Source organism: Myotis yumanensis, unplaced genomic scaffold (assembly GCF_028538775.1).
Source record: "Myotis yumanensis isolate MYYU_CA2020_CCGP unplaced genomic scaffold, mMyoYum1.0.hap1 SCAF_5, whole genome shotgun sequence".
Lineage (NCBI taxonomy): Eukaryota > Metazoa > Chordata > Mammalia > Chiroptera > Vespertilionidae > Myotis > Myotis yumanensis.
The window spans coordinates 101,246,150-101,261,935 of record NW_027223756.1 but is presented as its reverse complement, the minus strand read 5'-3'; the positions used below and the strand labels follow the sequence as shown (position 1 = coordinate 101,261,935).

Here is a 15,786-nt window from a genome sequence, read left to right as displayed (position 1 = left end):
AAACTGACTAGCAGGATTCCTGCACATTCATCATAGGAGGGGTGGGATGGGCTCCAAATGGAATAAAACTGGGCGTGGCTAGGCATACAGGTGGCAGCGTAGGGGAACCTGGCTGAATTCGGTTGTGGAGAGTCTTTGTCAGCTTCCAGAGAGGCACCTATGCCTCTTACTGAAGACAAGCCAGGTGCCCTAACAGGACCATGTACAGTGCTGTCCGCAAGAGGACACCTCAAGTGCCTGGGGTTCTGGGCAGAGGGTGTGGCCGGATACTCTGTTTCTTTCCCAGGAGCCATGGATGCTGTGGAACTTTCCAGAAAGCTGCAGGAGGAGGCAACATGCTCCATCTGCCTTGACTATTTCACCGACCCTGTGATGACCTCCTGTGGCCACAACTTCTGCCGTGAGTGCATCCGGCTGACTTGGGAGAAGGCCAAAGGCAAGAAGGGCAGGAGGAAACGCAGGGGTGTCTTCCCCTGCCCCGAGTGCCGCGAGCTGTCCCCCCAGAGGACCCTGCGGCCCAACCGCCTGCTGACCAAGGTGGCTGAGATGGCACGACAGCACCCGGGCATCCAGAGCAGGGATCTGTGCCAGGTGCACCAGGAGGTGCTCAAACTCTTTTGCGAAGATGACCAGAGCCCCATCTGCGTGGTCTGCAGGGAGTCCCAGGAACACCGGCCTCACAGAGTGGTCCCAGTGGAGGAGGCTGTGAAGGAGCACAAGGTGGGCCCAGGGGTGAAGGGCAACGGGTCAAGGAGGTCTGAGTGCATGTCTGTGTGTCCAGGGGTCTATCAGTCAGATAGAAGAACAACCACTGTAACAAACAGCCCCAAATGCTGGACCCCACAGTGGAAGTGTCTGTAACTCCCACAATAAAGCAGGTAGGTGGCAGGGCCAGCTGAGCATCCCCTCCACAGTTGTTCAGGAGCCCAGGCTGACAAAAGTAGCCTCCAAGCCACTGTGTGGGCAGGCCAGGTGACCCTTTGTAGGGGAGGAAAGGGCCTTTTTCTTCCACCCTAAATCAGACTGAGAAAAGACAAATCAGGGAGAGAACAGCGAACTGTTAACACATGTGGCCCGCACACGTCACAGGGAAGAAAGCACAGCAATGTGTGTGGCTGGCTAGGTGGTTTAGTTTAGCATCTGAACAAGGAACAGTACATTTGGAGAGAAGAGACAAAGGGAAAGGGGACAGGCTCCCAAGGGCAGCAACTGGGAAAGTATCTCGGTCCATTCCAGCTGTTGTCACAGAACACAAGACTGGGCGGCTTACAAACAGCAAGACTTCATGCTCATGGCTCTGGAGGCTGGAAGTCCAGGATCAGGGCACCAGCACAGTCGGGGGGGGGGGGGGGAGGCGGGGGCTCCTTCCCAGTTCACAGACAGCCAACTTCCCACTGTCCTCACATGGAAGAGGGGGCTGGGAGCTCTCAGTCCCTTCTTCCCCACTAGCCCCATTCCCGAGGGCTCCACCTTTCTGACCTCATCACCTCCCAAAGGCCCCATCTCCTTGGGGGTTAGGACTTAACATGTGAATTTGGGGGGACATGAACATTCGGATCATAACAGAAAGTACTTTGGGGAAACCAACAAATGATAAAGTTCATCAGTGGTATCCCACGTTCCACCTCCTTCAGAGCCATAAAACTTCCCCCAGGAGGCGGACCTGTGGCAACCCTCATTCCTCAGCAGTTTCTGCTTTTAGTCACATAACAGGAGCCTCGGAAGGTGTCTTTCTGCCTCCAGCTCAAAACAATTCTCACGCCCAAGGGGCATGCTCTGGGGTGCATTTCCATTCCCTTTGATGCAGCTTCAGAGGGCACCTCCTGAAGTGGGTGTGCAGGGGGCCTCCAACTCCTATCCCGCGGTCTGTTGTCTGCAGCTGAAGCTGGAGGGTGACATGGGGCACCTGCGGGAGGAAATGGCGAAGACCGAGAAGCTGCAGACCAGGGAGCAGCAGGCCTTGGCCGAGTGGCAGGCAGGTGCTGAGACCTTGAGGAACGGGCGGGAAGGCCTGGCGAGGCCCCAGGGTACTGCAGGGCTTCTAGAACCTGTGGACCCTCAAGGTGGATGACAGCACAAGATCCAGGAGAGGCACAGAATTCCCACCAGAGTCAGGACTGAGAATGTGCACTCAGCCCAGATTGGCCACTTTGAAGCAGGGACTGAGGGGTACACAGAGGCCTTGATGGCCATTTGGGCTCATGGGGTCACCCCACAGTGATGGGGGCTCTGCGTGGCCCTTCCCCCCACCAGCTGTGCTGGTTTTCTGTGGGTCACTGTGGCCATGTGATGTGCCGGCATCCCAGGAGTGGCCCCTCCAAGTTGGGCACAGGATGGTAGTCCCCTGGCAGTGCCTCACTTCCAGGTCCCACCCTGCAGGAGAAGGTGAGGAAGCAGAGACAGCGCATTGTGACGGAGTTCAAGAAGATGGCTGCCCTCCTAGTGGAGGAGGAACAGCGCCTCCTGGAGGCCCTGTGGCAGGAGGAGCAGGACACCGCTGCCAGGCTGCAGGAGAGTATGGTCGCACTAGAGCAGCAGAGCAGCTCCCTGGAGACCCTGTTGCTGCGGCTGGAGGACTGTAGCATTCGGGAGCCACTGCAGATGCTACAGGTGAGGCTCACCTGCTCACCTGGCTGGGCGGGGTGGACACAAGTTCTGGCCCAGGTGTGGTGGACCTGCCAGGGCAAACACAGACCAACAAGGAAGGCTCTGTCTTCATCAGCTCAGGCTGTGTAACAAATACCACAGGCTGGGGGCTTAAACATTTATTTCTCAGTCTGGAGGCTGGAAGACTGGTTCTCCTGAGGCCTCTCTCCTTGGTGTGTGGATGCCATCTCCGCCCTGTGTCTGCACATGGTTGTCCACTGTGCAGCTGTCCTGATCTGCTAAGGTCACCAAGTCACATTGGATTAGGGCCCACCCTTGTGACCTCATTTCACCTTCATTACCTTTTAAAGGCCCCATCTTCAAATATAGCCTCATCTGAGGTCCTGACGGCTGGGTTCCAACATGTTGGCTTGGGGCGGTGGTCAGCAAACTGTCTCTTGAGCCACATGTGGCTCTTTGGCCCCTTGAGTGTGGCTCTTCCACAAAATACCACGTGCGGGTGCGCACGTACAGTGCGATTGAAACTTCGTGGCCCATGCGCAGAAGTCGGTATTTTGTGGAAGAGCCACACTCAAGGGGCCAAAGAGCCGCAGTTTGCTGACCAGGGCCAAGCGACACAATCAGCCTGACAGACTCCAGTCCTAGACACCTGTGTTCTGCATTCCCTTCCTAGTCTGAGGGGTGGGGGATGGCCCAGGGGCAGCTGTCATCCACTTGGTGACTTGGGGCATGGACACACCAGCCAGGTCAGGCCCAGTGAATTCAAGGCAGGAGCAAGTCATGTGATCCTACTGAGGATTTGGAATTGGGGAGAAGGTGCAGCTGGACTGTCAGGGATGGGCTTGCACAGGAGGCCAGAGAAGTGGGAGTGATTATGTTGGCCGACAAGTGGGTAACTGTCTTGTGAATTGTGTGGAAAAATGGAATCCATAGCAAAAAACATATTTCGTGCTCTGAGTCATCACACACACAGTGTGTTTATACAACGGAAGCAAATGCCACATGCAAGGTCAGCACCGGTCTTGTGCCTGTTGTCCTGGCATCTTGGGACAACAGTGTCCTGGTTTAGTTAACGGACTATGCACTTGCCCCAACTTTGGGGAATACTTGGTCTTCTAGTAAAAAGCAGCCTATTCACCATCCACTAAACACTCCTGAGTTGCCCAAGGCCTGCAGTGTGGCAGCGCCCTTGGGTCCCCCATGCCTTCCCCCCCCAGTTGAGAGCAGGACAGCTTTTGTGGTCTTACTCACATGCAGGGGGACAGCAGGAGACCCTGGTGGCCAAGAGATAGAGATCCATTCTGAAAACTGGAAAGAGGGTCACGGGAAAGCATTATGAATTCTCCTTGCTCTGCAGGCCAGAAATGTCCACACAGGGGGCTTGGGGACACCCCAGATCCCTAACAAGATGTAGCAGCCCTCCCTCTCTCCGTGTTTTCGCAGGACATGAAGGAGCCTCTGGACAGGTATATGACCGCCTGAGGTGCAGGCAGGGAGGGCTTCACATGGGGCCAGAGGGGTCAGTAACATCTGTTCCCTCTGGAGGAAGAACAGCTTGAGTGTGCAGTACCCAGAGGCCACCCCCATCTCACTGAGGACTGTCTGCAGAGTCCCGGGGCAGATAGAGGTGCTCAAGAGTTTCCAAGGTAAGTGGGGCCAGTCTCTCGACCAGAGCCACCCCTGGGAGCCTTGATGTTCACTGGGAATTCACACCCTACCCTTACCTGCCACTCCCAGATGCCCAAATGGTCCCCAGCTCATCTCCTTGGCACCATCAACATCGGCAGCTGGGGTACGGCCCATGCAGAGACCCAGGCTCCCAGCTGGACTCAGCCAAGGGGAGGCCTGGGAGGGTGGTGATCAGGGAGGACAGGGATGACTCAGCCCCATCCCTGTTGCTGGGCCTGTCTGCAGAGAACGTGGTACCCGACCCTGCCACAGCGTACCCCTACCTCCTCCTGTACGAGAGCCACCAGAGGCACTACCTCAGCACGCCACCAGACGGCACACCCTGCAGCAAGGACAGGTTCCTGGCCTACCCCTGTGCAGTGGGCTGCCAGACCTTCTCCTCAGGGCGGCACTACTGGGAGGTGGGCATGAACCTCACAGGGGATGCGCTGTGGGCCCTGGGTGTGTGCAGGGACAATGTGAGCCGGACGGATAGAGTCCCGAAGTCCCCGGAAAATGGATTCTGGGTTGTACAGCTGTGCAAGGGAAAGAAGTATGTGCCCCCCGTGTCAACCGTGATCCCCATCACACTGACGGAGCCCCCCAGCCATGTGGGCGTCTTCCTGGACTTTGAGGCTGGGGAGGTGTCTTTCTACAATGCCAGCAGCGGGTCCCACCTGCACACCTACACCGAGCCAGTCTTCCCAGGCCCCCTGAAGCCCTTCTTTTGCCTTGGGGTCCCCAAATCTGGCCAGATGGTCATCTCAACAGTGACACTGTGGGTGAAGGGATAGGCGTGTAGGCAGGGAGTGCGGGCACTCCACTTTCTCTAGAAAGTGAGGTGGTCCTGCTCAGCGGGCTGCCTGCCCTGCTCATCTCCGAGGAGCTGTGGAGAGCCCTGCTGGCTCAGGGGGCTCACCAAGCCGAAATAGAATCGTGATTAAAGCAGTTACACCACGGACTGTATTCACAGGTGCTTCATAGAGGGAACCTGTACCAATCCCTCAGTAACACTTAGGGACAGGCCACGGTGCTGTAGCTTTTTAGACATGTTGCCCTCCCCCTGCCACTCACTGGGTCCTCCTGGTTTGGGTGCTGTAAGTAAACCTGTGGCCTGAGGGGTCCACCTTTCTTGTTATCAGCAATTCCACGTCTGGGTCTTTCATAGGGAAAACAAGGAAGTACAAGTTTTCAAGCTGAACCCCTAAAAACCTCAGAGCTGCCCACCCCCATCCCTTTTCATCCCCTTTGAACCTGCGGGAAGTGGGGGGGGTTCCGTTCAAAGAGGATCATGGGTGTGGGCGGGTTCTTTCCTCTCACTCCCCACCCATCCTCGCAGTTTCCGGCGCATTAGCCCCCCTTAACAGTCATCAGCACCCCAGAATACAGTCAACGCACTCCTACCTCAATACGACCAGAGTCCCTATGGGCAGAGCGCTGCCACCCATCCCTTCCGACCGTCCTGGGCGCACGGGGGCGGCTGGGGCTACCCTAGTCCTAGTGGTCGCTGCGCCGCAGGGACCCCAGTGACCGTGCGGGGCGCCCCGCCGGCCCGGCCCCTGAACCCCCACCCTTCCCCTGGCCTGAGGCACAGCCAGGCCGCGCGACAGCCGGATGAGCCGGAGCCACGAGAACGCGCACGGGCGACAGCGGAGACGCCAGGTCAGAGGGCGAACAGCCTCCCGCGGGCCGCGTGACGGGCCGCAGCCAATCCCGGACCAAAGCGGGTGTTTCTACCCCCACCCCGCCCCCAAAACAGCTGCTTCCTGCTTCCGCCGTGGTTCTTCCTGCCTGCTTTCGGGAGCCGAGACGCCCCGAGCACCCTGCGCCTCGCGTTCCAACAGCCCGCGCGCCCCCGGGTCCCGGAGCCCCGGTCTCCGCAAGTCCCCCAGAGCCCCGACGGCGGCGAGCCGGCGCCCGACCCGGGGAGAGCGCCGCCTTCTCCGCGTGACCGCGCCATGGCCGCCTCCGACTTGTCCACCAACCTCCAGGAGGAGGCCACCTGCGCCATCTGCCTCGACTACTTCATGGACCCGGTGATGACCGACTGCGGCCACAACTTCTGCCGCGAGTGCATCCGGCGCTGCTGGGGCCAGCCCGAGGGCCCGTACGCGTGCCCCGAGTGTCGCGAGCTGTCCCCGCAGCGCAATCTGCGGCCCAACCGCCCGCTGGCCAAGATGGCCGAGATGGCGCGGCGCCTGCACCCGCCGTCCCCGGTGCCCCAGGGCGTGTGCGCCGCGCACCGCGAGCCGCTGGCGTCCTTCTGCGCCGACGAGCTGCGCCTGCTGTGCGCGGCCTGCGAGCGCTCGGGGGAGCACTGGGCGCACCGCGTCCGCCCGCTGCAGGACGCCGCCGAGGACCTCAAGGTGCGCGCGGCCGGGCTCAGGTCTGGCCTGCGTTGTGGTTTAGGGGGTGGGGAGTGGGGGGCGCTTAGCCTTTCCCAGACCGGCATTTTCGCGGGTTGGGGCACTTTGGGGCACCACTCCGCAGTGGGGAGCCAGCGTGGGGACCTGGGAGGAGGAGGCGGTCTCTGAGGCCGAGGTCCCGCTGTGATGGTGGGGCCCACCGTCTGGGGCGGCACTGGGCCGGGGACTGGGCTGGGGTGACTGAACAGTGGCCGGGATAGAGCCCAGCGCGGGAGAAAGTGGGAAAACAGCAGAGGTGGTTTCCTTCAGGTGGGACGAATGAGGACCCCTCTCCGATGGGAGGGGGTGCAGTGGCCGGGACCCGTGCTGAAGTCCTGGTGAGAAAATACTCCGGGAGGCAGATGCCAGGGCCCGGCAAGCTTCTGAGTGGATTGCTTGGGGCCACCACTGCCGTCTGACACACCCGAGCTCAGCTGTGCTTAGATCTCAGGCTGAGAAGCCTTGTTTTCCTGTCCTGGAAACGCATTTCCTTAAAACCCAAACTCACACCAGCACTACCCGCTCCGCTGGGGGGGCAGACAGCTCACCTGGCCTGTTGCCTTAGCAGAGTTTGTTTCCGGAACCAGGTATTGATGCATGGGTGGCCTCTTTCAAACTTTGTGACTGGCTTGCATTTTGCTTCACGGCCAGTAGCGGGTGTGTGTGTCTGTTTGCTGGGGCACACCATGTGCAGCATTTAGTCAGCATTAGAGTTAACCCTTTGCACTCCGCTGTCCCCTCTCAGGGGACATCGGAATTCTAGCATATCACTCGGATGTCCCCTCTCAGGGGACATTGCAGTTTATTAGTGATTACGGGGAATTGAGTTATTTCAACGCAACTTTTTGAGACATGCATGTTTCCCTGAAGTTTTATCTTGAAATGGCACAAGAAATTAAATCAAAATATCGTAAAATTACTAAGATATATACAAGAAATGTCAGCGGGTTTTGTGTCGGATGAGAACGTGAGATGCGTGCACACGACGGTCCGAGCAGTTTGCGACGCCACTTGAAAAGAGCGATAAGGGGAGTTTGTAGAAGGAAGGTCGGTTTTCGAACATAGCTCGCACTGTATAGTGAGATATATAATTACAAATAAACAAGTCTACATCTGGAGGAAAAGATTTTCAAAGCTGAGCTCATTTTGGTTTGAAGCTTCGAGCAGTGCACATAGATCTAACGAGGAGAAAATCGGAAAAGTGATTCTTTTCTTAGTGAATAAATTGTTTGGTGAAAGCTATTTTGGTAAATATCATCTTGTCAGTTAGTAATAACAATTAGAAATTTTCAACCCATGCATTTATTCATATTTTTTATTAGAACAATGGCAAAGCGTCCAACCACGAATGAGTCTCATGACACAAGTAGTAGTGAAGATGAGCTCCAGATAGACCTCTATACAGACACGTTAGAAAGACTAACTGTAGAACAAAACGACAGCAGTGATAGTGACATTGTTCAACCTAGAAGGCGACGAATTGTTCGCATAGATGGCGAAAGTGATAATAGTAGTATGGAAGAAAACACACGGCAACATGACAACGTATCGTCAAGTGAAGAGTGGGAAGATGTTACCAAATCGGACGTTCCTCCAGCCATGATAAATTATGATTTACACGAAGAAATAGCCAGACCACAAGTCCCGAGTAACATAAAAGAGCCCATAGACTATTTCACATTATATTTTACTGAAGAATTAGTAGACAGCATAATAAAAGAGACAAACAATTATGCCAAAGAAGAAATTGGAAAGAAACAGTTGCATACAGAAAGAATAATACTACGCTTCTTGCATGGAAAGATAAAAGAATTATTACCATGCTCACCAATTATTATAACACAAACCTACAATCTACCCAGAGAACATTACGCGGTGGACATATCATAACAGTCAGTAAGCCTGAAATGGTGTTAGAATATACGGCAAATATGGGTGGTGCGGATCGTGCGGATCAATACGCTTCGACGTATTGTTTCCTCCGTAAATCGCTCAAATGGTGGAGGAAGTTATTTTTTGGGGGGTTGGAAATGTGTGTGATAAACTCATACATAATGTATCGCATCGAAAAACAAACAAGTAATGAAACGCCAATGACACACCACAAGTTTGTCAAGACACTCGTTGACCAATTAAAGGGCGATTTTCGTGTATCGAGAACGCGTCCATCCACATCTTCTGCAGACAATAGATTAAACAATAAACTACATATTCCCGATGTGGGACAAAGAAAACGGGACTGCATTGTGTGTTCTAACAGGAAAACACCTGGTGGCAGGCGTCAAACCACTTATTACTGTCAAACATGCACTAATCAGCCTGCAATGCATATTGGGGAATGTTACAAAACTTATCATACTGTACAAAATTATAAACAATAAAATATTGTTTTTTTTGCAAATATACATTCCTCGATGTCACCCAATTCATATAAGTCCAATATCATTATAATACGTTACTTGGTTCCAAAATTATACTAAATAATACGAGGGTCTGTAAATGCACGTTTCCGCCGCAAAGTAGCGTCGAGTAGCTGGTAGCCAATGTCCAGAATGGTTCGGAGTGCAAAGGTCACTGTCATAGAACAAGCCTGTGGGGTACCGGAATAAACCTCTTCCATGATCCATTCTCGACATGGATTTCTGTTGATTTTCCTCTCACTTGGGGGTATTACATGCCTGCAGGAATGTCTGTCTACTCACGTCCAGCAGGTTTGCACTCCTATCACCAAACACCCAGATCAGGGTGCAGAAAGTGGCTGTGAGGTGAAGAGTGACCACCAGCCCTCTAAGGGCTCCTTGTAGCTGACCTGATAAAGTCTCAGAGGGCAGCACTAACTCTATTGTAGAGGAGGAGAAACCTTTTACTCTAGCCTGTTAGGTTCTGTGACTTAGACTTGCAAATTAAACTGACAAATGTTAATCTGAGCAGATGAAAAGAAATAGTTTTATTAGTCTTAAATTTCATACGGCACAATGACTTTGTAGAAGAGTGCAAAACCAAAATGAGTGCTTAGACTTAAGAGGTTATATTCCATTTTAACAGAGGATGATAAATTGTGGAGAAGTGACTAGACAAAGGAAAGGGTTTGGGCTGCTAGGGCCAATAACTTGTGGGAAAGGAACTAGGAAATGATACGGGGGAACTACTGGAAGGCTGGCATTATTTTAGTAAGGTCTGTTCAGCACATTCAGGGATGACACCTCATCTTTGGTGGAGTGTGTGCCCCCTTCCTGGTACAGGGTGGCCACCCTTCTGGGAAATTCATGTCCTGCCTTTAGGCAGAAGGAGGAGGGCAGAGGGCTCTTACACAACTGCTATTTCTCCCTCACACTGTACTGGTGCCTACTTTGTCTTAATGCTGGGGATGCCCCAGCAAGCAGATAGGGTTGAAGTAAACAGTTGGGTGTTGCCTGAGGTCAGGCTCAAGGCAGCTGGATTCAAGTGTGAGTGTCCCTTGGCACCTTCCGATGAAGCTGAACTTTGGCAAGCTCAGGACAGGCACTGAAGTGAAGGGATTCACAGGAAAGAAGGCTGCGATGAGGTAGGGAGTCAGGCTGGGAAGGTCGGGAGAGGAAGGAAGGCAGGAAGGCTGGAGAAAGGAAAAAGATGGGCCAGGGGCTGGGTCAGCCTGGGTGGTGGGAGGGCATCCCAGGAAGAGGGCATCTCCTAGCAGATTCAGTTTGTTCAATCCATTGTCTGGTGCTGGGCAGTGGGAATAGGGACAGGGCCCAGTGGGCTTACTGGCTGCCCTCACTTCCTTGCAGGGCAAGCTGGAGAAGTCCCTGGACCACCTGCAGAAGCAAATGGAAGATGCCCTGCTGTTTCAGGCTCAGGCGGAGGAGACCTGTGCCCTGTGGCAGGCAGGTGGCTGGGCGCTGAGGTCCCAGGGGTGGGGAGGTGGGGCATTGGTGCCCCCACTGCTGGATGCCGCTGTTCACACTAACGCTCCTTATAACGCAGCACTCCTGCTCCAGACCCTCAACCCCCGGGGTGAGTTTGGGTGGGGGATGGGTGGTGTGTGGAGCCCTGGTGGTGGGTTTGTGGTGCCCAGCTCACTGTCCCCCCCTATGCCCCCTACAGAAAATGGTGGAGAGCCAGCGGCAGAATGTGCGTGCAGAGTTTGAGCGGCTGCGCCGCCTGCTGGCAGAAGAAGAGCAACGGCTTCTGCAGAGGCTGGAGGAGGAGGAGCTGGAGGTGCTGCCCCCGCTGCAGGAGAGCGCTGTCCGCCTTGGGCAACAGAGTGCCCAGCTAGCCGATCTTGTCGCTGAGCTGGAGGGGCGCTGCCAGCTGCCGGCGTTGGGACTGCTGCAGGTGAGCACATGCCTGGAATGGGCACACGGGCTCTAATGGGAAGGGGTGCAGACCCGGGAGCAGGAAGGAAGCCCTCGGTGGAGCAAGCTCTCTGAGCTTGTCCTCTTCTGGATGTCCTGTGTCCTACCTGTGAAATACTGGGGTGAGGACTGGGACTGGTGAGGGCCTTATGGACATGCCACTGTCTGGGGAATAGATATGAATCCCAAACCCCACTGAGAACTGCTGTTGGTACCTGTCCAGGAGCCCCATTGGAAACGGAAGAAGCAGAACTCTGAGTGACTTATCCCAGGGCCCCAGCTACACCAGAGTTTGGGGTCCTGGGTGCCCCTCCAGGATTCCCCCGTAACCACCCTCTGTGGGTACGGAGCATTTTCCTAAAGGGGTGTGTATCTAGTCCCCACTGCCCAGAGTGGCCAGGTCATCTCTACAGAGGTCAACTTCCTTCAAGGTTCAGGCCCCCTCCCCACCCCTGGGCAGGGGCCCTTTCTCCATCCCTCTCCTAAGTGGTTAGGGCAGCTCCAGACCTTGTGACAACCAAGACTATCCCCTCCCCCACTTCCCCTTACCCAGTAAAACAAGTAAGGATGGCTGTTTCTAACTGCTTTGCACCTGGCCCTTTGCATGCTGGCCCTCTCCCAGGCCTGCACTGTCTCTGTTTCTCCTGATGAATCCTCAGGTTTCAGAAACCCACTAGTCTCCCTTTTCTTTAGAGGCCTAGCAGGTCCCCAGGCTCCCCAGAGAGAATCAACTACTGTGTGTGAAATTTCCTGCCCCTAAGGAAACCCACGTTGGGCACAATATCTTACTTTCCCTCTTCATCCTTTATGGCCTGGTAGGTGGTACACAGTATGGTTAGAAGGACTGCTTGTAGGGTTCATTTGATTGACAAAGTGGGCTGGGTCCCTGCTGTGTGCTAGGCAGTGTTCTAAAAAGACAAGCTGTTTACTGTCAGGAGCTGGCATTCCAAATAACAGATTGTCTCTGTCAGCTCAGGCTGTGTGACAAATGACACAGGTGGCTTAAGCAACAGATGTTTATTTCCCCCAGTCCTGGAGCCTGAGATCCAGGTGTGGGCAGGGCTGGTTCTCCTGAGACTTCTCTGCCTCAGTGTACACCTGTGTCCTAATTTCCTTTTCCTGTAAGGACACCAGCCATATAGGATTAGGGTCCACCCTGGTGACCTCATCCTATCTAATAAAGAGGTAATATGCAAATTGACCATCACTCCCAATACACAAGATGGCCACCCCCATGTGGTCAAAGATGGCCACCCCCATGTGGACACAAGATGTCCGGCAGGGGAGGGCAGTTGTGGGCAGTCAGGCCAGCAGGGGAGGACAGTTGCGGGGGAACCAGGCCTGTGGGGGAAGCAGTTGAGGGGGGGGGGACCAGACCTGCAGGGGAGAACAGTTAGGGGCAACCAGGCCGGCAGGGGAGGGCAGTTAGGGGCAATTGGGCCAGCAGGGAAGCAGGCTGGCAGGGGAGTGGTTAGGGGGTGATCAGGCTGGCAGGCAGAAGTGGTTAGGGGCAGGCAGGCAGGCAGGCAGGCGAGCAGTTGGGAGCCAGCAGTCCTGGATTGTGAGAGGGATCCCAGATTGGAGAGGGTGCAGGCTGGGCTGAGGGACACCACCACCACCACCACCACCACCACCACCCCTACCCCTCCCTCCCTCCCCCCCGCCCCATGCACAAATTTCATGCACCGGGCCTCTGGTTTTAATATCATCACCTCTTTAGGAAGCCCATTCTTCAAATACTGACCCATTCTGAGGACCTGGTCATTAAGACACCAACATGTGGATTTCAGGGCTACAAGTAGCCTGTGACACTGAATAAAATGCTCTTATGCATCATTTTGGGGGAAAGGAGCACCTAAGCAGAGAGGCCTTACCTGGAAGTTGGGCTCTGGGTGAGGACATGAGGGAGGGCAGCTGATGGAGGCCGAGTAAGATGCCTGTGGGCAGGATGGGATGGGAGCAGGTGAGGCTGCAGGGGCAGTTTCTGACCATGTGGGGGGCACTGCAGCACGGATGGAGTTAGAGGGCAAGACCATGTGACGGGCACTGACACCACCTGTCTCTCCCACAGGACATCATGGACACCCTGCGCAGGTAGGACTCCAGCCTCTCCCTAGGGAAGGTGGTTGGGTACGGGTGGGCCCACTCTGGGTGTGACACCTGGCTGCCTCTCCAGGGTCCAGGAAGTGAAGCTGCAGCTGCCTAAGGTGGTGCCCATGGAGATGAGGACGGTGTGCAGGGTCCCGGGGCTGGTGGAGGCTCTGCAGAGGTTCCGAGGTGGGTGCCACAGCATACAAAGGGGGTGGGGGCGGGGGGAGGGGGAAGGACCCAGCTGGCCAGGTCTGGTCCGGAAGAAGTGCCCATCCCAGGGCCTGTGGTAGGAAAGGCACGGAGGCTCTGGTTCATGGCTGAGAAGCTGAGGGGTCAGGGCAGCCTGCTGAGGGAGGGCCAGCCAGGCTGGGCTATCCTGGTGCATTTAGGAAAAGTGAAGGTTGGTCCATCAGGTGCCAGGACACCTGTGTAGGCCCAGGCCTGGGGAACCCAGTATGAAAGCTGGGCTGAACACTCTGAGGATTGGAAGAGTAGACATAGAAAGGACTCAGGTTCCTCCTGAATTTCAAGAGAGTGAATTGCAAGGCAGTGTATGACTGCTTTCCAGAACATTCCGAATTGCAACTGCAAGTGGTTAGGTGATCTTTTGAGGAAGACACAAGATGGAGAGCAGGCACTCTAGCCAACTATAAGGATGTTTGAGGGCAGACTTCATGCAGGCTGGGGGAAGGGGCCTGAAGTGACCACTGCTCTGTCTGCAGGGGACATAACGCTGGATCCGGACACTGCTAACCCTGAGCTGGTCCTGTCGGAAGACATGCAGAGTGTGCGGCGGGGGGACCTGCGGCAGCCCCTGCCTGACAGCCCCGAGCGCTTTGACCCCGGGCCCTGTGTGCTGGGCCGGGAGCCCCTGAGCTCCGGCCGCCACTACTGGGAGGTGGAGGTGGGCGAGCGGGCCAGCTGGGCCTTGGGTGTCTGCAGGGAGAATGCTAACCGTAAGGAGAAGGGCGAGCTCTTTGCAGGCAATGGGTTCTGGATCCTGGTGTTCCTAGGGGGCTTCTACAACTCCTCTGAGCGGGCCTTTGCCCCCCTTCGAGACCCACCCCGGCGTGTAGGCATCTTTCTGGACTACGAGGCCGGGCACCTGGCATTCTACAGCGCCACCGATGGGTCACTCCTGTATGCCTTCCCTGAGACACCCTTCTCAGGGACGCTTCGGGCCCTCTTCTCACCTCTGTCTAGCAGCCCCACCCCCATGACCATCTGCCGACCCAAGGGAGTGCTTGGGGATGGGCTGGCTTCCCAGTGAGCAGGTGTCTCATGCCTTTGTCCTGCCTTTGAGTCTCCAAGGGTATCCTGAGCCACAGGAAGAGCTCCCAATGCCACTTTGTGTGCTTAGTAAAATCCCTCTACCTCTGTCATCCCCGGGAAGCCAACACTGTGGGGCCAGCAACATCTCCCAGGTGACCTTCCATGGCCATCTGATGTCACCCGTGCGTTGCTCACAGTCCTCTGCATAGCCCAAGCCAGGGTCCTGGGGAGCTCTGTTTGCAGGAGCCCAGCTGGTCAGCATTGAGGCCAGGGCTTGTGGAACTTTCTGAGGCTTCAGCCTGAGTCCTTCATAGCCCCAGGGCTGTTTCCCCAAAGAGCTGCTGTCTTGTGAGGCCGCTGGGAGGGAGGTGAGTCCGTCAGCCTGTCTCAGGGTCTGGTCCTAGAAAATGGTGCTGGATGTGGATGCCCCATCAATCGGGGTGCAGCAGTCATCAGGAGAGGGGGGGCATGGGAAAGGCCAGAGGAAGAGTGCTCAGAGCAAAAGGTACTGCATAAGGGGTCTGAGGAACCTGGGTACAAGCCCTCAAGTCCCCCAGCATGGGCCACTGTGGGCTCCTGCAGAATGCTCCTTCCCACCCCAGAGCTGAGCACTAGCTGAGAAAAGACACTGGCCCTGCCTGGGGAAGGGGTGAAGCTGCGTAGACCCCCCCTCCCAACCCCCACCACTTCAATCCAGGATTTCTATTGGCTTGTTTTGGTGCTTTTTCACAAGAAGGTGTGTACCCCAAGATTTTATCTGCGGTAAGGACCATCCTTACAGTAAATAAACTAACCATTGTCTGTGATGCTACTTTTGAATTGGGTGGGAGAGTCCATGGGCAAAGGCCTACCGTCCACAGCAAAGTTGGGGACACAGTGGCTGGCTGCATTTCATGCAACTGCCATGGGATTCTTTTTTTCAAATAATCTGATCAACAGTTCTAGGTTCCATGGTGTTCAATAGCTAGTTACTTGATTATTTATTTACTCATTCTCCCATTGTTGGACTTTTTTAAAAAATGTATGTACCACTTTGAACAATTCCTTCAAATTATGTACCCGGGAGGTTTTTCTCAGTCAAGCCAGGAGTCTGCCACTTTTCTGGCTGGAGAAGTTTCCCCATCCTTTCCCAGTTGACTGCCTACTGTTTCACTTCCTGTTGAGAATCTGAGGTACTGGTCGGTTCTTGCCTGAAGCAAGATTTGGACTTTGGGATTTCCTGGATGGCCACCGGAAGCCAGGAGGTGAGACAGCTTTGGTGAGAGTTTGGAGGAGCACACGACTGCCCCAAGAACAGCAGCATGGACACCTAACCAAGGCTTTGGAGCAAAGCTGGACACCAGTGTGAGGGAGGGAAAATATTCCCTCCACCCATCCGATCCCTGTCTGGAACCCGGTAATAAAAGATT

General features: G+C 55.3%; 2 protein-coding genes across 2 annotated transcripts; both read left to right on the top strand.

The window, feature by feature from the left end:
• Nucleotides 1-275: 275 nt before the first annotated feature.
• Nucleotides 276-5,228, top strand: TRIM17 (tripartite motif containing 17). Its single transcript, XM_070416715.1, has 6 exons — nt 276-720; nt 1,880-1,975; nt 2,380-2,610; nt 4,051-4,073; nt 4,153-4,253; nt 4,522-5,228. Exons 1-6 carry the CDS (start codon nt 292-294, stop codon nt 5,067-5,069), a joined length of 1,428 nt encoding a protein of 475 aa, XP_070272816.1. The 5' UTR covers nt 276-291; the 3' UTR covers nt 5,070-5,228.
• Nucleotides 5,229-6,058: 830 nt separating this feature from the next.
• TRIM11 (tripartite motif containing 11) lies at nt 6,059-15,175 on the top strand. The gene is made up of 6 exons (XM_070416714.1): nt 6,059-6,641; nt 10,448-10,543; nt 10,764-10,994; nt 13,086-13,108; nt 13,191-13,291; nt 13,828-15,175. The coding sequence occupies exons 1-6, from the start codon at nt 6,234-6,236 to the stop codon at nt 14,373-14,375; spliced, it is 1,407 nt and encodes a 468-aa protein (XP_070272815.1). The 5' UTR covers nt 6,059-6,233; the 3' UTR covers nt 14,376-15,175.
• Nucleotides 15,176-15,786: the final 611 nt, after the last annotated feature.

What these genes read in the sequence shown, in the direction of transcription:
- TRIM17 (XM_070416715.1), top strand. Translation starts at nt 292, where the DNA reads ATGGATGCTGTGGAACTTTCCAGAAAGCTGCAGGAGGAGGCAACATGC. An exon ending in AGGCCTTGGCCGAGTGGCAG is followed by an intron (nt 1,976 to 2,379) that starts GCAGGTGCTGAG and finishes CCCACCCTGCAG; the next exon opens with GAGAAGGTGAGGAAGCAGAG. An exon ending in GGTGCTCAAGAGTTTCCAAG is followed by an intron (nt 4,254 to 4,521) that starts GTAAGTGGGGCC and finishes GCCTGTCTGCAG; the next exon opens with AGAACGTGGTACCCGACCCT.
- TRIM11 (XM_070416714.1), top strand. Translation starts at nt 6,234, where the DNA reads ATGGCCGCCTCCGACTTGTCCACCAACCTCCAGGAGGAGGCCACCTGC. An exon ending in ACGCCGCCGAGGACCTCAAG is followed by an intron (nt 6,642 to 10,447) that starts GTGCGCGCGGCC and finishes ACTTCCTTGCAG; the next exon opens with GGCAAGCTGGAGAAGTCCCT. An exon ending in AGACCTGTGCCCTGTGGCAG is followed by an intron (nt 10,544 to 10,763) that starts GCAGGTGGCTGG and finishes TGCCCCCTACAG; the next exon opens with AAAATGGTGGAGAGCCAGCG.